Below are 20,446 nucleotides of genomic sequence, written 5' to 3'. Positions count from 1 at the left end.
AGACAACATATGAAAGTTGGTCCATTTACGTTAGTTCTGGAAACTTTAATATGGTTGCCAAATCTGGCTCCAAAATGTCTGGAGGTAAATCTAACTAATTTCCCATCACCAATGATCCCGTCCCTAATGCATCCATTCTCGAGACATAGCACCTTCATGAAGCCAATGAGAGTCAAGATCTGATCGTCAAACAATCCTTCTTCCTATCTTCAATATTTCCTGAACAAACAAACAAGGTGATCCAAATAATTTTGTGTAAAAATATTATTGTGAATTGCTGAACTGATTTCTTTTTCTCCAGGTTTCCTGACAACTGTTCTGGAAATTAATCTTTAATTCCTCCTTGCTGTCTGGGAATCCTGGAAAATTGCCGAACTACGAGGGAAGAGATTGCTGGGCCCCGTGCTGAGACATTTGCATCTTTGACAGCCACAGGTGAGGTACCAGAAGACTGTAGAGTGGCTCATTGAGTCACAGAGATGTACAGCATGGAAACAGATCCTTCATTCCGACTTGTAGATGTCGACCAGATATCCTAAACTGATCTAGTCACATTTGGCAGCGTTTGGCCCATATCCCTCTAAACCCTCCTTAATCATTTACTCACTCAGATGCCGTTTAAATGTAGTAACTGCACCCAGCCCCATCACTTCTTCTGGCAGCTCATTTCATTCAAGCATCACTCTCTGTGTTAAAAAGTTACCCCTCAGGTCATTTTTAAACCTGGCACCTCATTCCTGGTTATTGATGATCCAAATGCTTGAGCAAGGGGGCAAGCAAACTCTTCCCCAGCTTCCCACAAATGTTAGGATACACCTGATCAGGTCCAGGGATTTATCCATCTTTATGCATTTTAAAATGTCCTCTCTTATAATATGGACACGTTTCAAGAAACCCCTGTTTATTTGCCAGAGTTCTCAAGCTTCCCTGTACTTCTTCACAGTAAATATTGACATGAAGTACTAATTTAGTAGCTCACCCACCTTCTGTGATTTCACAACTGACGGCCTTATTGATCTTTAAGGGACCCTATTCTCTTCCTAGTTACTCTTTTGTCTTTCTTGTATTTGTAGAATCTCTTTGAATTCTTCTTAATCCAAGTTCCCAAAGCTATCTCATGTCACCTGTTACGGTGCCATTATTTAAGAAAGGTGGTAAGGAAAAGCCAGGGAACCATAGACTGGAGAGCCTGACGTCAGTGGTGGATAAGTTGTTGGAGTAGATTCTGAGTGACAGGATTTACATGTATTTGGAAAGGCACAGATCGATTAGGGATAGTCAGGATATTTTTGCGCTTAGGAAATCACGCCTGACCAAACTGATGGAGTGTTTTGAGAAGTAACAAAGAAGAGTGATGAAGGCAAAGTTGGAGACACTGTCAATATGGACTTCAGTAACGTATTTGAGAAGGTTCCGCATGGTAGACTGATTAACAAAGTTAGAACACGTGAAATTCAGAGGGACACAGAATTGGCTTGAAGAATAGGAGATAGAGCACGGTGGTAGAGGGTAGAGTCCTGTGACCAGCAGTATGTTGCAAGAATCCGTGCTGAGTCCACTGCTTTTCATCATTTATATAAATGATTTGGATGGGAATACAGAAGGTATAGTTAGTAAATTTGCAGGTGACAGCAAAATTGGTGGTGTAGTGGACAGTGAAGAAGGTTACCTTAGAGTACAAAGGGATCTTGATCAAATGGGCCAATGGGCTGAGGAGTGGCAGATGGAGATTAATTTACATAAATGTGAGGTGCTGCATTTTGGAAAGACAAACCAAGGCAGGACTTATACAGTTAATGCTAGGGTCCTGAGGAGTGTTGCCAAACAAACAGACAAGTGCATAGTTCCTTGAAAGTGGACTCGCAGGTAGACAGGGTGATGAAGAAGGCATTTGGCACGTTTGCCATAATTGGTGAGTGCATTGAGTGTAGGAGTTGGGAAGTCATGTTGTGGCTGTTCACGACATTGGAGAAGTCATTTTTAAAATCAGTTCTGGTCTCCCTGCTACAGGAAGGATATTGTTGAAATTGAAAGATGCAGAAAAGATTCACAAGCATGTTGCCGGGACTGAGGGTTTGACCTTGAATGAGCTGGTGAATTGGCTCGGGCTTTTTTTCCCTGGAGTGTCAAAGATTGCGAGGTGACCTCATAGAAGTTGATAAGATCATGAGGGTTACAGATAGGATGAATAGCTAAGGTCTTTTTCCTCAGGTAGGGGAGATCAAAACTAGAGGGCATAGGTTTAAGATGAAAAGGGAAAGATTTAAAAGGGACCTTGATGGGTAACTTTTTCACACAGAAATAGTGTGTGTGTGTGGAACAAGCCACCAGAGAAGATCGTGGAGGCAGGTACAATTAGAACATTTAAAAGGCATCTGGATGGGTACATGAATAGAAAGGGTTTAGAATGATATGGGCCAAATACTGGCAAATGGGACTAGATTAGGATATCTGGTTGGTGTGGATGGGTTAGACTGAAGGATCTGTTTCCGTGCTGTATAACTCTCTACTTCTTCAAATGGGTTTTCACTCTGTCAATGATCAAGACGATGACATCAAAAGACATCACACAAGTCATTAAAGGAGAACAAGAAAGAGCAAAGTATTGCAAATGCTGGAGATCCAAAATAAAAACACAAAGTGGAGGAGGAATTCAGCATGTCTGGTAGCATCTGTGGAAAGAGAAACAATTTGGCTCTAGTTCAATTCTGAAGAAGAATCGTACAAAACGTTAACCCCATTGTACTCTCCACAAATGCTGCCAGGCCTGCAGAGTTTCTCCAGCAATTTTTGTTTTTATTTCATTAAAACAGCAAATGAGTATCTGTTGCACTGATGCCCTGTTCTCATAAAATCATTTGTCATAAATTCTGTGCGATACTCATCCCTTGTACAGTGGAACATTACTACACCTAAAATTCACTGTGGAAATCACAGAACAATAAACCAAATGGAATTTAATGGACCTACATCTAGTCCTGATCAGTTCCTGATCTTCCCATTGGGGAAGTTCTCTAGGCATGGTCACATGAATAACGTGGAGGTCACATCAATGTGCTCAAGTTGACAAATAACTTTATTTGTTCAAGAAAAGCATGAATTGGTTCATATTTTCATTTGGATAGATTATTTTATGAAGTAACTTACTGAATGCATCAGGGAAGTTTCTTAACCAAAGGTAGAATTAAAACAATTTTATCACAACATAAACCTCTGTATTACAGATCGGCACAGCTCCCTTGTCTGTTTTGATACAACATGCTACCTTTAGACAGTGCCCATTGTAGCTAAGCATCTCTAAAACTTTCCAGTTCTTTTGTAGCTAAAGGAAAGAAGATTTGCTTTTGTTAAATTATTTTGCTTAAGGCTAGGGAAGCATGCTCATATTGAGCTTAAAAAAACCCCTAAATTGTTGTCAGTTTATTTCCCAGCATTTGAACGATTATTTGAAACTGTGCAATATCATTTTAACACCTTCTGAACTGTAAAATAGAGAGTTGCACAAATCCACAATCGTACTTTTGCGACAAAGTGCTTTCCACCTGCGAACAGGTAAATAAAACATGTGTAGCTGAATTGCTTTTGAAATAAATGGACAGGAGCCTGCTCTCAACACTTACCCTAATTTTAACTCACAAGATTTAAACTAGGGCTAAAAGTGGTAAATTGTAAGGATAAATCATATAGTCTTGGTTTATATTCCCTTCAGAGTAGAAGATTGAGGGTCAATCATGTTGAAGTGTTTATGATGATTAATTGATATGACGAATAGGCAAAGAGTAACTATTGTCCCTCGTGGGAAGCCAGAACTGGGGAATATTATCTCAAAAACTAGAGATGGGCAACTCAACTGTGACATATTTCTTTTCACACTAAGGGCAATTGAGATCTTGAACTCTGGGCAGCTGAAATTTTGAGATTGACAGATTAGAAATGATATTAATAGCTATGGAACAACTGCAGGTAAATCATGATCCAAACCACTATAATCGGCAGAACTGGTCTGTGAAGCTGAAGGCCGACTCCTGACCTGGCACTTTGCTGGGAAGTGGTGGGTTCTGAAGTTATCCTTTTCTTGCACACAGAGTTAATTTGGCACTAGTGAAATCAGGGACCAACCAGCCATCCCCTAATCAAATCAAATACATCAAACACATGCTGTCAGAGCAAAAAAAGACTTTTAAAAACAAAAAGCTTCAGGGATTATGAATAAAGAACACAAACTCAAATGCTGAATTATAGAACTGCCTGTCCTACTCACATCTGATTCACAAGCAGAGACTACACATAATAATGGTGCTTCATGGGGAATCCTTCCTTCAGATCAGATATATCGAATACATTAATCATTTTTGATTCTACCCCTGGAAATTTGTATGAGTCAGAAAGCTGACTAACATTCTTACATAGATATTTCACACATCGAACGACTCACTTGGCAGATGATATGACAACCGAGTGCTGGTCGGAGTTGAGGATTTTGGTGAGGTGAGCAGCAACTGAATCTTCATAGGCTGATATCTGCAACTGAGAGAAAAAAGTTAGATATCCTGGATGCACTGGATTTGCCAAAACAATCAACAAGATAAATGTGAGATGACTAGAGTTCAAGGTCTATATGTTCCTGTGAGGGTGAAGGGCAAAGTTGGCTGGAATAGGGAACTCTGGATGATGAGAAATATTATGGCATTGGCCAGAAAAATATACGTATGGCTCAGGTACACAGGCAGCTGGGATCAAGGGAATCCCTGGAGGTATAAAGGCGATACAGGAGTTCAATGTAGAAGGCTGGGTAGCAGGAAACAGAAGGAAGTTTAGTGGAAGGAAGTTTCTCAAAGTGGAGAATTGTGACCAGTGTCAGTGAGGGATCCATGCTAGGACCCTCTGGATGGTCCATCTCGGATGATCTGGAGGGAGGTATAGGTGGTCTGATTAGCAAGTTTGCAGATGACACTAAGATTGGTGGAGTAACAGATAGTGAAGTGGACTGTTAGAAAATGCAGCAGAATATGGATAGTTTGGAGAGTTTGGTGGAGAAATACAGATGGAGTGCAATCCAGGCAAATGTGAGATGCATTTTGAAGATCCAATTCAAGAGTGAACTATATTGTAAATGAAAACCCCTGGGGAAAGTAGATGTACAGAAAGATCTGGGTGTTCAGGTCCATTGTACACTAAAGGTGGCAATGCAGATCAATAGAGTGGTCAAGAAGGCATACGGCATACTTTCCTTCATCAGACGGGGTATTGAGTACAAGAGTTGGCAGGTCACATTGTGTAGGACTTTGGTTCGGCCAGAATTGGAATACTGCATACAGTTCTGGTTGCCACATTACCAAAAGGATGTGGATGCTTTAGAGACGGTGCAGAGGAGGTTCACCAGGATGTTGCCTGGTATGGAGGGTGCTAGCTATGAAGACAGGTTGAGAAGATTAGGATTATTTTCATTAGAAAGACAGAGGTTGAGGGGGGAAACCTGATTGAGGTCTACAAAATCATGAGAGGTATAGACACGGTCTCTAGCAAGAAGCTTTTTCCCCAGAGTAGGGAACTCAATTACTCGGGGTCACAAGTTCAAGAGGGGAACTGTTTAAGGGAGATATGTGTGGAAAGTTCTCTATACAGAGGGTGGTGGGTGCCTGAAATGCACTGCCAGCAGAGGTGATAGATAAGTGCGAGGTCTTGTGTTTTGGAAAGTCAAGTCAAGGTAGGAGTTTCATGATGAATGGTAGGGCCTTAAAGAGTGTAGTGGGACAGAAGGCCCTCGGAGTTGAGGTGCACGGTTCTCTGAAAGTGGAGTCACAGGTAGACAGGGCAGTGAAGAAGGTTTTTGGCCCACTGGCCTTCATCAGTCAGGACACTGAGTAAAGAAGTTGGGAAGTTATGTTGCAGTTATACAGGACGTTGGTGAGGCTGCAATTCGAGTATTGTGTGCAGTTTTGGTCACCTCGCTATGGGAAAGATGTAATTAAACTGGAAAAAGTTCAGAAGAAACAAGAATGTTGCCAGGACTCAAGGGTGTGAATTATAGGGAGAGGTTGGACAAGCTAGGATCTTTTTTGTACAGTGTAGGAGACTGAGGTGAGGGGGATTTTACAGAAGTGTATAAGACCATAAGACCCATGGATCAATGACTAGAGGGCATCAGTTTAAGGTTAGAGGGGAAAGAATAAAAAGGAACCTGAGGGGCAACTTTTTTTTTTACACGGAGGGTGGTATGCAGATGGAATGAGCTGCCAGTGCAAGTGGTTGAGGCTTGTATATTAACAACATTTATAACGCATTTGGACAAGTACATGGATAGGAAAAGTTTAGAAGGATATGGACCAAGTGCAGGGAAATGGGGTTCACGTGGACGATCATTTTGGTCAGCACAGACCCGTTTGGGCCAATGGCCCTGTCTCCAGGCTGTAGGACTATCTGGCTCTATGACATCTGAAGAGATTTTTCTTCCATTATATTCATCATGACTAAGAGAAGCACAACATATCTGGCACATTCAAAATATCCTGACTCCATTATCTACTGTCCTCAGAACCTAAATAAAAACGGATACTGAAAATACTCTGTAGGTCAGGCAATACCTGTGGAGGGAAAGAGAGTAAACCTTTCAAGTCAATGGCCCTTCTTAACAAATGAATGAAGGAAGATAGAAACGTGATGGATTTTAAGTCTGTCCGAGTCTGGAGAAGTAGAAGCGAATGTCCACAGGAAGACAGCTAACAATCCGCATACATGAACATCAACTAGCCACGAAACGACATGACCAGCTATCCTTCGTAGCCACACACGCAGACAACAAGCAACATGAATTCGACTGGGACAACACTACTATCATAGGGCAAGCCAGACAGAGAACAGCCAGGGAATTCCTAGAGGCATGGCATTCATCCACAAACTCCATCAACAAACACATCGACCTGGACCCAATATACCAACCACTACAGCGGACAGCTGAAACTGACAACCGGAAGCGGCAGGGACAGACCACTATAAACACCGGAGGAAACACCACAGAAGCGCTTCACAGGAGGCTCCCAAGCACTGATGATGTCGCCTAGCCAGGGGACGAAACGTTTGCAACAAAAACTTCCAGCTCGGCGAACAGAACCACAGCAACGAGCACCCGAGCTACAAATCTTCGCACAAACTTTGAAGCGAATGTCTGTGATCGGGTAAATGGCAGGAGTGATGATGTGACAAAACGTTTCATGGTACAAATGGGACAGGTGCAGAATCAAAACAGTTGTCTGGATGAAGTGCGAATGGCTGGATAGCAGTCGTCCAACTGCAGAGTGAAGGAATAAAGAAATAAGCCACTACAACTGATCTTGCAGGAAATAACAGGTTAGTAGTAGTTGAATTCAACAGAATAGTTGAATTCATTAGTGAGTCCAGAAGGCTGTTAAGTGCTCAGTCAAATAGTGAGTTGCTGTTCCTCAAGGTTGCATTAGCTTCAAAAGGAACACCGCATTAGATGGGGGACACAAAAAGATCCAAGTCTGAGCAAGGCGGAGGGACCGGTATTGACAAGACCAATAACAGAAAGTTCAGTGTTGCTACTGTGGAATCAAAGGAGGTGTTCCATAAATTGGTGACATAGTCTGTCTGGTGTTGTGTGATTTTTTAACTTTGTACACCCCAGTCCAACACCGGCATCTCCAAATCAGTCTGTCTTGGGTCTTCTCAATGTATCAGGGCTTCCGACATTGTTGTTCCTGACTGAGGAGCTGTAGCAGATGTATACAGGAAGTGGCACAAAGGTGCAGCTCAATTTGAATGAAGCAAAGACAAAATGCTTAACTCAGGAAATTTGGTAAGTGAGACAATTTAGAAGGTCCGTATCTTTCTATTATCTAATCAACTCTGCACTTAGCACTTAACTGGAGTGGAGTGGTAATTTGTAGTTTCGTTCACTCTGAGTCAGTTTTAAACAAGTTCCCAGCTGCCTTGTACTTTATCAGTATGTCACCCAGAGGCTCCTTTGGTACAGTGTCAGTGTCCCCATCTCTAAGCCAGGAGGCCTGAGATCAAGTCCCACCTGCTTCAGATGTGTAAAATAATATCTCTGAAAAGATTCAAATGCCAATAGCCTACAGAGTGACGCTCACTCATTGGGTATAGTTTTTTTGTTTAACATGTTGGACATGTAATAACACATCTCTATGGCAGGTGGGACCTCAACTTCTCACCCAAAACACTACCAATATGCCCATACCCATTGGGTATATCCATTTCTCTCTGCCCACATTTTTCAAGTTTTCATTCCCTTCAGCGATCCAGCCATTATCATTTACAGATGCTCTAGACATCCTTTATTTCATAAATTTTCCCAGTAGATTCAATTACACCTTGCTCATTTTATCATTAAATTTCTCCTATCCTTCACTTTATTTCGTATCTTCCACTTTGTTCTTTCCTCCCAACTCCTCCGAGATAGTGGCGCTTTGCTGAGTTTTTACATTCGTCAATGTTTAAGCAGAGGCAATCACTGCAGGACAGCCTGCCAGATTAATATTTGCACATCACACATTATCAAGCTTCACTGTGTGTCCAAAATAGCTGTAATACTAATTGGATACCAAGTCAATCCAACATTATGATAGCTCAATTGAAAGAATCTCTGTCTTATTTTGCATCGATACTTCTCAATATTATTAATAAAAAGCTAAAACTTTCAGTTTCAAAAACCTAGGCTAAATTTTCCTAAGCTTCATTCCCATTTAATCTGCCTGATCCACAGAGTTCCTGACTTTTGCAACAATGAATTGTAATGGAGCAAATGTCCATGAAGTAAGGCACAAGGACAGGAATCCAGCCTTACCAGATTCATTCTTTCCCATTCTGGTTCTGAGCAAAATGATGTTCTGTAACTCAAAGCTTGTGTGCATTTCGCAATGCTAAAGACTCACTTGGGATTCCTCAGCATCCTCCTCTGGGGTCACTGCCAGGGCATGTTTCGGTGGTATTTTTATCTCATACGTCATAATGCTCCATCTGTGTAAAAACAAATGCAGGTCTTATTGAAATACCATCTGCTGACCAAAATAGCACAGGAGGCCCAAGAACATAAAAACCATCAGCTGGTTGAACATTCAGTACTCAAATATGTGATCTTTACTTGGCAAGGGAATATTGTAAACAAATTACACTTGACTTAAGCAGCTTCAAACACTATACAACATATTATTACATTAACCAGTACAAAGCAATGTTGTGTTTCTGGAAGTTATCTCTGATAATGCTGTTCACAATGAGTCCAATGATTGGTCATTCTGACAGGAGTGCTATGCCAAATAGAAGTCACAGGACAGAAACTTGGAATTCAGTCCATTAACTCATGTCAGTGTTTACCCTCATCACATGGAGTGGCACAGTGGCTAGCACTGCTGCCTCACAGCACCACGGACCCAGGTTCAATTCTAGCCTCTGGTGATGTCTCTGATGAGTTTTCACATTCTCCCAGTGTCTGCGAGGGTTTCCTGCGGGTGCGCCAGTTTCCTCCCACAGTCGAAAGCTGTGCAGATTAGGTGGATTGGCCATGCTAAGTTGCCTATAGTGTTCAGGGATGTGGATTAGAACACAGAACTTTACTGTACAGAATAGACCCTTCGGCCCTCAATGTTGCACCGACCTGTGGAACCAATCTGAAGTCCATTTAACATACACTATTCCATTCTCATCTATATGCCTATCCAATGATCATTTAAATGCACTGAAAGTTGGCAATTCTACTATTGTGGCAGGCAGTGGATTCCATGCTCCTGCTACTCTGAGTAAAGAAACTACCTTTGACATCTATCCTATTTCTATCACCCCACAATTTAAAGCTATGTCCCCTCGTACTAGCCATCACCATCTGAGGAAAAAGGCTCTCATTGTCCACCCTATCTAATCCTCTGATTATCTTATGTGTTTCAATTATGTAACCTCTCAACCTTCATCTCTCTAACGAAAACAGCCTCAAGTCCTTCTGCCTTTCTACATAAAACCTTCCATCCATACCAGGCAACATCCTAGTAAATCTCCTCTGAACCCCTTCCAAAGCTTCCGCATCCTTCCTATAATGCGGTGACTAGAACTGTACACAATACTCCAAATGTGGTTGCACCAGAGTCTTTTACAGCTGTGACATGATCTCTCTTAAACCCAATCGCTCTACCAATAAAAGCTAACACACTGTATGCCTTCTTAATGACCCTATCAACCTGAGTGGAGAAAGTGAGGTCTGCAGATGCTGGAGATCAGAGCTGGAAATGTGTTGCTGGAAAAGCGCAGCAGGTCAGGCAGCATCCAGGGAACAGGAGAATCGACGTTTCGGGCATAAGCCCTTCCTGAAGAAGGGCTTATGCCCGAAACGTCGATTCTCCTGTTCCCTGGATGCTGCCTGACCTGCTGCGCTTTTCCAGCAACACATTTCCAGCTATCAACCTGAGTAGCAACTTTCAAGGATCTATGTACATGGACATCGCGATCTGTCGGCCCAACTACACTACCAAGAACCATACCATTAGCCCAGTATTGTCATTCCTGTTACTCCTTCCAAAGTGAATCACCTCACACTTTTCCGCATTAAACTCCATTTGCCACCTCTCAGCCCAGCTCTGCAGCTTATCTATGTCCCTCTGTAACTTACTACATCCTTCAGCACTATCTTCAACTCTACCGACCTTAGTGTCATCTGCAAATTTACTAACCCATCCTTCTATGCCCTCATCGAGGACATTTACAAAAATGACAAACAACAGTGGACCCAAAACAGATCCTTGCGGTACCGCATTAGTAACTGAACTCCAGGATGAACATTTCCCATCGACCACATTCCTCTGTCTTCTTTCAGCTAGCCAATTCCTAATCCAAACTGCTAAATCACCCTCAATCCCATGCCTCTGTATTTTGTGCAATAGCCTACTATGGGGAACCTTATCAAACACCTTACTTAAATCCAAATACAAACAGCTTTATCTTCATCCGCCTGTTTGGTCACCTTCTCAATGAACTCAATGAGGTTTGTGAGGCATGACCTACCCTTCATAAAACCTTGTTGACTATCCCTAATCAACTTATTCTTATTGAGATGATTATAAATCATCTTATATATAATCTTATAACCTTTTCCAACACTTTACCCACAACTGAAGTAAGACTCACTGGTCTATAATTTCCAGGGTTGTCTCTACTCCCCTTCTTGAACAAGGGAACAACATTTGCTATCCGCCAGTCTTCTGGCACTATTCCTATAGACAATGATAACATAAAGATCAAAGCTAAAGGCTCTGCATTCTCCTCCCTGGCTTCCCAGGGAATCCTAGGATAAATCTCATCCGGCCCAGGGGACTTATCTATTTTTACACTTTCCAGAATTGCTAACACCTCCTCCTTCTGCACCTCAATCCCATCTCATCTAGAAGCCTGTATCTTAGTATTCTCCTCTACCACGTTGTCTTTCTCTAATGTGAATACTGACAAAAAGTATTCATTTAGCACTTCCCCTATCTCCTCTGACTCCACGCACATGGGAAATGCAGGGTGGGATGCTCTTTGGAGGGTTGGAGTAGACTTGCTGGGCTGTTCCCACACTGTAGGGATTTTATGAACTTCTATGAACATATTCACTCTTCGACAATTATCCCTTCATCTATCCAAAATGTTGAGACAGATTTTGTCTCAGGCACCAACTGCAGGGGCAATGTCTTCAAACTCTCAATTCTCTTAATAAAGATATTTTTCCAGCCTGTAAAGTAAATCTTTTTCTCCCATTCTTCTACATATGGCTTCTCAATTGCTTAAAACTGTTGACTGCCGTTTCCCCATTCCCGTCCTCAACATTTTTACTAAACCACAATCAAATATGATGCTCAAACAAGGACTTTGCAACAAGGACTGTGCACCGTGGGCGGCACGGTGGTTAGCACTGCTGCCTCACAGCGCCAGAGACCCGGGTTCAATTCCCGCCTCAGGTGACTGACTGTGTGGAGTTTGCACGTTCTCCCCGTGTCTGCGTGGGTTTCCTCCGGGTGCTCCGGTTTCCTCCCACCATCCAAAAATGTGCAGGGTCAGGTGAATTGGCCATACTAAATTGCCCGTAGTGTTAAGTAAGGGGTAAATTGTAGGGGTATGGGTGGGTTTCGCTTCGGCGGGTCGGTGTGGACTTGTTGGGCCGAAGGGCCTGTTTCCACACTGTAATCTAATCTAATCTAATCTAATCTAATCTAAAATTATTTGCATTTGTGTTGCCTCATTCCAGTGAATCTGCACTGGCCCTTCTCTAATTTCTCAACATCCTATTCATGTAACCATGCACCCCAGTGCGGCACACAATATTCTAGTTAAGGAGATAGAGGTTCATTGGTACTTACTGGCTCTAATATTCTACACTTTGTGATAAACCTAGAAATTCATTGTATTAACTCGTGAACAGAAGTGGTGATCTTTAGTACAATCTCATATTATATGGGCGTCACGGTGACTCAATGGGTAGCACTGCTGCCTCACAGCACCAGGGTCCCAGATTCGATTCCAGCCTCGGCTGACTGTCTGTGTGGAGTTTGCACATTCTCCCTGTGTCTGCGTGGGTTTCTTCCGGGTGCTCCGGTTTCCTCCCACAGTCCAAAGATGTGCAGTCCAGGTGAATTGGCCATATTAAATTGCCCGTAGTGTTAGGTGCATTATTCAGAGGGAAATGGGTCTGGGTGGGTTACTCTTCAGAGGGTCAGTGTGGACTTGTTGGGCTGAAGGGCCTGTTTCCACACTGTAGGGAATCTAATCTAATCTAATTATTCGACTAACAATTGAACATACTTAATTAACTCTGACGAAGGGTCACGAGACATAAAACATTAACTTCTTTCTCTTTCTCCCCACAGATGCTGCCAGACCTGTTAAGCTTCTCCAGCAATTTGTGTTTTTGTACTTAATTAGACCTGTTCCCAATGGATCTCAATAAGCATAACCTCAGGTTGTGCAGAGTTTAAATACTCACTGTTGAGGGATCCTTGCAGATTGGAAGATGTTTTATATTTTTAAAAACATTAAATTACTGTTGCCTTTTTAATACTGAAATACGATACTGTCAGAAAGTGAACCATCAGATTTGATATGCAGTTCTCTTTGTTACACAGAGCTTGACACTGCCGCATGACTCGGGGCACTCCACATCCTGACAATGGGACGGTTGAAAATAAAAGATTGACTTTATTAATAAACTACCTTCTACAGCTTCATGACAGCCCAACAATCTTCATAACCAATTAAGTATTTCTGAAGTGCTGTAAACAAGACAGTCAAGTGCACTCAATAAGCCCCCACCTACAGTAATAAGACAATGTCCAGATATCGGTTTCAGCAACATTGGTTGAGAGTTAAATGTGGACAGGACTTCTCTGTTTGACAAGTATTGAAGTGCGTGTTCCCATTGTTATTTTGCACTTTTTTAAAGGAACACAACATCAGGGGATTACAGGAGCCAGGCACTCCTGTTTTATCATGCTTATTTACTGCATGTCACTTGGAGCCCTGACTTAGCTGGAGACAAAAAAAAACTGCAGTTGCTGGAATCCAAAATAGACAGACAGGAGGGTGGAACAACACAGCAAGGCAGCAACAGAAGGCTGGAACAACACAGCAAGGCAGGCAGCACCAAGAGGCTGGAACAACACAGCAAGGCAGGCAGCACCAAGAGGTGGAGAAGTCGACGTTTCGGGTGCACCCCTTCTTCAGGACTGACAGCAGACCTGGGCACCACATCTTCAAAAGGATATATTGCCCTTGGAAGGAGCACAGGGTAGGTTTACAAGAATGAAGCCTGACCATCAGGGGTGAAGTTACAAGTAGAAATTATTCAAATTAGGCCTGTTTTGTCTAAAATTTTGAAGGTTAAGGGGTGACCTAATTGATACCTTCAACATATTATCAGTAAAGAAAAGGGAGATAAAAGTAAATTATTTCCACTGATTTGGGAGTCCAGAACTAGGGAGCAACTAGAGAAAGTAAAGGAAATAAACATGGACAGTCTTATGGGCCGCTGAATATCATATTTTAAACAAGGAGTGTGAAATACAATTGGGTAATGCACTTTTAAAGGAAGCTTCATCATATGGCTTGTTAATATAATAAACTAATTCCATCCTTTAAAATGGTGCATAAAAAATTTAACACAATGGAGATCTGAACTACACTCACAATGGAAGACGATCCTGTGGGAAGGAGATCTCAGATAGAGAGGACTGTTTAAAAAAAAAGGGGTCACCTATTTAAAGAGCAAGATGAAATTGTTTCTCACAGACGGTCACAAGATTTTGGAACTCCCTTCCTGAAAAGGCAGTGGAAGAAAAGTCCTTGAATATTTTTGAAGGCAGAGAAGAATTAGGTGAAAGGTCATGGGAGTTGGCATAAGTGTAGATTTGTCCTTGCAACCCAATCAGCCATGATTTTACTAAAGAGTGAATCAGGCTTGAGGGGCCAAATGGCCTACACCTGGTGTTTGTTCACATGGAGAGAGAAGGAGCGAGCCTGCAAGCAATCAAGCAATTGCTTTTCATTACTTTTTCTGAGGCATCTTCCAAAGGGAGAACCTTGAGAATTTGAGCACAGGAATTCTCTCATAGAATCTGTGCAGATGCCGTGCTCCCTTTTTTAATGATGTGGAAGTGCCAGTGTTGAAGTGCCAGTGTTGAACTGTGGTGGACAAAGTTAAAGATCACATAAAACCAGGTTACAGTCCAATAGGTTTATTTGAAAGTACACACTTTTGGAGTGCTGCCTCTTTGTCAGGTACCTCATGGGCAGAATTATAAGACACAGAATTCATAGTTAAAAGTCAAAGTGTTATACAATTGATGTGATGTATTGAACAAACCTAGATTGCCGTTAAGTCTTTAATCACTTAGAATGGCTTCAATTAATTAACATGTAAATCTCAGAACTTCTTTCAAGTCACAATCCGGAGATAACATTTCATAAATTCCTACCTTTGTAACAGAACCAGTCGGACTCAAGGTTGGGATACAGACAGACTCTAACCTCACACCTTTAATGCATGTCTGAGCTGAGAGGTCACTTTTTTTAATATACTGATAAAACCCAAGTTATCCCTGATCTGCGATTTGAAATAAGTTCTGGGATTTACGTTTTAATCAATCGAAACTTAGATCCCCATTCTAATTGATAAAGACTTAACAGCAGTTTAGGTTTGTTGAATACATTGCATCAGTTGAACGATACTTTCATCTTTTACGATATATTCTGTGTCCTATGATCCTGCCTCACTAGCTACCTGATGAAGGAGCAGTGCTCAGAAAGCTTGTACTTTCAAATCAACCTGTTGGACTATAATCCGGTTGTGTGTGATTTTTAACTTTGCCCTTTATCAAAGTTCTAGCTGCTGTATTCAACAAAGTGAAGAGTTTAAATATTCCAAAGTTTAATTGAAAAACTACTAACAGAAGGAAAGTGTTGTCATAAAGGTAATCCTTTTTTTTCTAAAAGCTATTCCTTGGCTCAAGGAGACTCTGTCCTTGATTTTCTTTTCAGAGGAGCAATAAACCGGGCCGGATTCCGATCAGTCTGGTTTGGTACAGAGATGAAAAGGATTTTGAGAGGCTTTTAGTTGATATGTAAACAGATGAGACTTCAGGCCAAAGTGGTCATGCTTTCGAAGTTACCTGTATAAAGTGAGGGGAGGGGTCAGCTCTCTAGCTAGCTGAGCTGACCTGAGCAGAGCAGTTTTGGTTCAGTCTTGAACTGCGAAGTTCAACAGGGAAACTGTGTGGAAACTCTCTCTCTTTTCTGTCCTTCAACTTCAATCTGTAAGCACATGTCCCATTTATACTGGTTTTTAAAGGGAGTTTGCTTATTGCGACTGTTGTGTGTATTGGGAACAGCATAATTAAGTCTAGCTGGATAGGTTGAGTTCTGTAGGGGGTTCCGTATTCTGTTCTTTGTGTTTCATTGTGTAATTTTGTGAATACATTTTTTGTCTGTTTTAAAATCTAGTAGTCAACCTCGCTAACTTAATCCGGGGTAATTGTTACTGTACACTTACCGAAACAAATTGCATTGGTAGGTCTCGGGCTGCCTGCTTAAGAATGTTTTGAGTGGCCTGGCCTAGTTCATAACAGTGTGTAATGTAGGTCTATAAGGGACTAGAGTGGCAGATGAGTCAGATGACAAATGGGTGAGTAGTTACTTTAAGGGCTAATCAGGGAGAATGATGGGTTAGATGGTGGAAGGGGTCAGTTGTATATTTACCTAGGCATTAAACCAGGTTTCCTCCCATATAACACTTCTTGGGTAACTATCTAGCAAGGTAGTTTGGAACTGTCTGAAGCATCTGACTCTAACTTGGTCTACTTTGGAGGATTGCAGGGAGCAGGGGATTCCCATCAAAAGTCCAACCTTCCTTCGCAATTTCACCAGTCAATGCATTCGGACTTATATGGAGTCCCACACCTCTCTTCTGAGTATTCAGAGACCCAAACATCCATGTCACTTATAACCTTGAATATTAAACACCCTACCCTTACTACAACATCATATTCTTACAAAGCTGTTTGTACTTTTAGTTGATCAACCTATTCATCGTACTGTGTGTTGGCACTCAGTTATTATAATTGTCTTTGAATGTCAACTCTCCTGCTCCTCGCATGCTGCCTGACTGGTTGTGTTTTTCTCGCCCCACACTTTTTGACGCTCATATTTGTCTTTTCTATATCTTAATGCTCTGGCCCATCCTCTGCCAATTTTAGTTAAACCTTCCCTGACCACACTATTGAACCTCCCCGTGAGGACAAACAGTCTCGTTTAAATAGGTGTCTCATGCCCCAGAATTGTCCCAAGAATCTACAGCCTTGTCTCCTGCACCAGATTTCAAGACACACAGTAATTGTCACCATCTTCTTACTCTCGCCTTGGATGGTATTGGAAGAAATCTAGAGATTACTACTATTGAAACCAGTTTTAGCTTTCTCACTGGCTCCTGAAAATCTTTAATTCATCAAAGACTATATGTAATTTAACTACATGTGAGGCAATGCACTTATATGAGAAGTAACTCCGGAAGAAATTATGGGGACTGCAGGTTTAAAACAGACTTCCAAGTATTTCAATTCCTGCCCTATGTCATTGGTACTGATACATAGCACAACTCTGTTACTCATTCCCTGCAGAACATTCTGCACCTATTCTGTGACACCATTTACTCTTGTTCCAGAAAGTCAAAGATTATGGTTGACAATGAAAGCTCCAGAAATGCCTGTCTGTTCCATGACTATGGTATCTCCAATAATGGCTGCATTTCTGTCCTTTGCTGTTCTCCTCTGTGCAATCAGTGATCTATTGGTGCCATTCCTTTAAAGTGTTGTCATTCTCGGCATTTCCGATAGATGTGAAAGTGGCTCACACTCCTGTATTTCCTGATTCTTGCTATCTTAGGAACAGAATAAGCAGCACATTTCACTTAGAAAAACCATAAACGTTAGCAATTTCACCCAATCCCACACAGCTGAAACTATCTGGCTCTTCCTTAATTGAAAAGGGGCTTCATCCCTCAAATCCCACACTGAACTTTCTATGAAAATCAATATGTATCCTTTCAAGGGATTCATTATGTCTGTTTCTCCCTCCACAATGCTGCCAGACCTGCCGAGTTTCTCCAGCAATTTGGAGTTTCAGATTTCTAGCATCTGCAGTATTTGTTTTATCAAATTAATATAATTCAACCAAGTCACTTTGCACATAATTACAAGGAGCCCCTTTAACTGAAATGTAATGAGACGCTGCCTGCATTCTGAATGTATTTCTGCAAATTGATATAAACACCTAATTAAAAGAATGGGAGGACTTGTCATCCAATTCATTGGTAAATTGATTGAGAGTAACATTTTATGCAGCCTAACCACTAGAAATCAATGGCAGAGTGAGCTTATTGGCTCTAGACAATAAACTGAGCTCTCAGGGGCTTTACAGTGAATTTGTTTTTCATGCTAAAATAATGAAGGTCACATTATTAATTCATCAAAGACTATATGTAATTTAACAACATGTGAGGCAATGCACTTTTATGAGAAGTAACTCCGGAAGAAATTATGGGGACTGCAGGTTTAAAACAGACTTCCAAGTTTGATTAATTTTAATTTTTTTTCCAAATTTGGTTTATGACTGTCAGATTTTAATGTGGCATCCAGAAATTTAAATGCAGGCACAATGTAATTGTTACTACTATTGCTGTCCATTTCCCTACTCTGAAGTCATGTTTGGTTTGTCAAATCATAGCCTTGGAACGTCACAGACAGTACAGGAAGGGAAATGCATTGCCATAAATCTGCTGGGTTTCCGTCGGCGTAGACAGAGTGGTTAGTTGGAGTCTTTTTCCCAAGTAAAAATATTAAATATTAGGGAGCATAGGTTTAAAGTAAGAAGGGGACAGTTTATAAGAGGTGTGCAAGGCAAGTTTTTATACAGAGGATATTGCTATCTTGAACACAGTGCCAGGAGAGGTAGTCAAAATAGGTAGCTGAAACTTTATTGCTGGAACAGCTCAGCAGGTCAGACAGCATCTAGGGAAAAGGAGATTCGACGTTTCGGGCACATGCCCTTCCTCAGCAATAAAGTTTCAGCTTTGATCTCCAGCGTCTGCAGACCTCACTTTTTCCAGTCAAAATAGGTACAATAGCAATGAAAGACAAATGCATGAACAGGGAATAGAGGAAAATGGGCCATGTGCAAGCAGATGGGAATAGTTCAGAATGGTATCATAGTCGGCTTAGACATGATGGGTCAAAGGGCCGATTCATGTGCTGAACTGTTCTGTTTGCTGCTCAGCACATCTTCAAGTAATGAATTAATGACCAGCATTTCGGAGAATTGGAAATTCTACGGATGGAATTGATACTTGGCAGAGAAAAACAAATCAAAGGGAAGGGAGAATGTAGTCCTACTGCTTGAAAGTTACTGTGCATACTTTGAAGAAACGTCAGTCTCATTTAAAAGCTGACCCGATGACTTTTGGTCTAAAACATAATTTTCCACATATCTTGTGCAAAAGTTAACCCGAGTTTTTCAGAGAGCAAACCATGTAGTGGTTATTAATTACTTCCCAATCCATTAATTTGAATTCACGTGCAGGATCTTTGATCTTTTCTCTCCGCCAATTCTACCGACAATCTCCAGTCACCTTTAGAACACAGTGTAAAATTCTGGTCACCTTTCTATAGGAAGGATGCTGTTAAAGTGGAGAGGATGCAGAAAAGACATACAAGGATGTTGCTGGGACTGGAGGGTTTCAGGGGGAGGCGGAATAGGCTGAAGCTTTTTTTTCCCCAGAGTGTCGGAGGCTAAGTGGTGACCTTATAGAGATTTATAAAATCATGAGGGGCATGGATCAAAAGAGTAGTCAAGGTCTTTTCCCCAGGGTTGAGGAGTGCATAAGTTGAGAGGAGTAACCTTCTCATGCAGAGTGTGGTGCATGTATGAAACAATATGCCAGAGGCAGTGGTGGAGGCAGCTACAATTACAACATTAAAAGACTATATGAATTGGAAGGGTTTAGAAGGACATGGGCCAAATGCTGGCAAATGGGACGAGGTCAGATTGGGATATCTGGTTGGCACAGACAAGTTGGACTGAAGAGTCGTTTCCATGATATAGGACTCTATGACTAACAAGATTAATGTGTATCACATGATTTATCATGATGCCTTTGAGAAATAACAAACACACAGCCCAATTTAAAATTAAAATTCACCAATAGGACTACTAATTCTGCAGCAGCAAGATAGTATTATGTCACCAAGACTACCGAAAGATATCCAGTAATCTACAAAAGATGGCCAAGAATAAGCACAGGAAGACCAAGTGAGTGGCCACAACTGGAGACCAAAATGGCACAATGAGCTTATGGGCCTCGGTAAAACAATCACAACAACTGTCCGATTTCACACACTCAGACAAGTGAAGAAAGACGGTGTTCCATAATTCAGTACCAGCAACAGTTGTTGTCCAAAGATTCATAAAGAAGGGTGTTTGGTACTCAGTCAGAAAACAAACATTTCACAGTATCTACCTCTTGAACATAACAATACAAATAGATTAAGTGGTTATTTATTTTCTTGTTGTATACTGGAGCTTGCTGCCGGTAAAGGTCGATAAAAATATTGGCTGCCATGTTCCTTTGACAGCACAACACGGGTTAAACTTTATCACTGTGTAGCACCTTACTGGTTATAAAACATGTTGAGGCATCTTGAAGTCATGAAAAATACCAAATGGATGAAAATCTCTGATTTTTCTGATGTATTCATAGAAGTTAATAAAAGAACTTGTTAGGTTTGGCTGTAAGATGCATGCTGGCATAACATACAGAGATTGCACAAGTTCGAACTAACATCTCAAAATAACTGATAAAAGACCCACTTCTTATTCATAATGTCCACCATATGTACTTAAATGC

General features: G+C 41.4%; 1 protein-coding gene and 2 long non-coding RNA genes across 16 annotated transcripts in view; 2 read left to right on the top strand and 1 right to left on the bottom strand.

The window, feature by feature from the left end:
- Window positions 1–352, top strand: part of LOC148148685 (uncharacterized) — a 213,158-nt gene extending 212,806 nt beyond the window's left edge. Inside the window, exon 6 of the long non-coding RNA XR_015758964.1 lies at window positions 302–352. This is a non-coding gene — a long non-coding RNA (uncharacterized LOC148148685). The remainder of the gene's footprint in view (window positions 1–301) is intronic.
- dgkh (diacylglycerol kinase, eta) overlaps window positions 1–20,446 on the bottom strand; it is a 601,101-nt gene that overhangs the window by 161,514 nt on the left and 419,141 nt on the right. For 4 of the 5 annotated variants that reach the window (XM_043694442.2, XM_043694440.2, XM_043694447.2 and 1 more), the window contains 2 exons: window positions 8,913–8,997; window positions 4,436–4,527 (listed from right to left, as the gene is read on the bottom strand). In XM_043694442.2, the coding sequence (XP_043550377.1) occupies window positions 4,436–4,527; window positions 8,913–8,997 (177 nt within the window). The remainder of the gene's footprint in view (window positions 1–4,435; window positions 4,528–8,912; window positions 8,998–20,446) is intronic. The other variant, XM_043694441.2, reaches the window with a different exon arrangement.
- LOC122551881 (uncharacterized) overlaps window positions 13,159–20,446 on the top strand; it is a 421,034-nt gene continuing 413,746 nt past the window's right edge. For 3 of the 10 annotated variants that reach the window (XR_015758955.1, XR_015758962.1, XR_015758963.1), the window contains exon 1: window positions 13,159–13,783. This is a non-coding gene — a long non-coding RNA (uncharacterized LOC122551881). The remainder of the gene's footprint in view (window positions 13,784–20,446) is intronic. The other 7 variants (XR_015758961.1, XR_015758959.1, XR_015758960.1 and 4 more) reach the window with 4 other exon arrangements.

The sequence above is a fragment of the Chiloscyllium plagiosum genome, unplaced genomic scaffold (genome assembly GCF_037043375.1).
Source record: "Chiloscyllium plagiosum isolate Xiang-an unplaced genomic scaffold, Cpla_swu_hap1 HiC_scaffold_12, whole genome shotgun sequence".
NCBI lineage: Eukaryota > Metazoa > Chordata > Chondrichthyes > Orectolobiformes > Hemiscylliidae > Chiloscyllium > Chiloscyllium plagiosum.
Note: the sequence above shows the minus strand (reverse complement) of the source record. Positions and strands in the feature narration are given on the sequence as shown.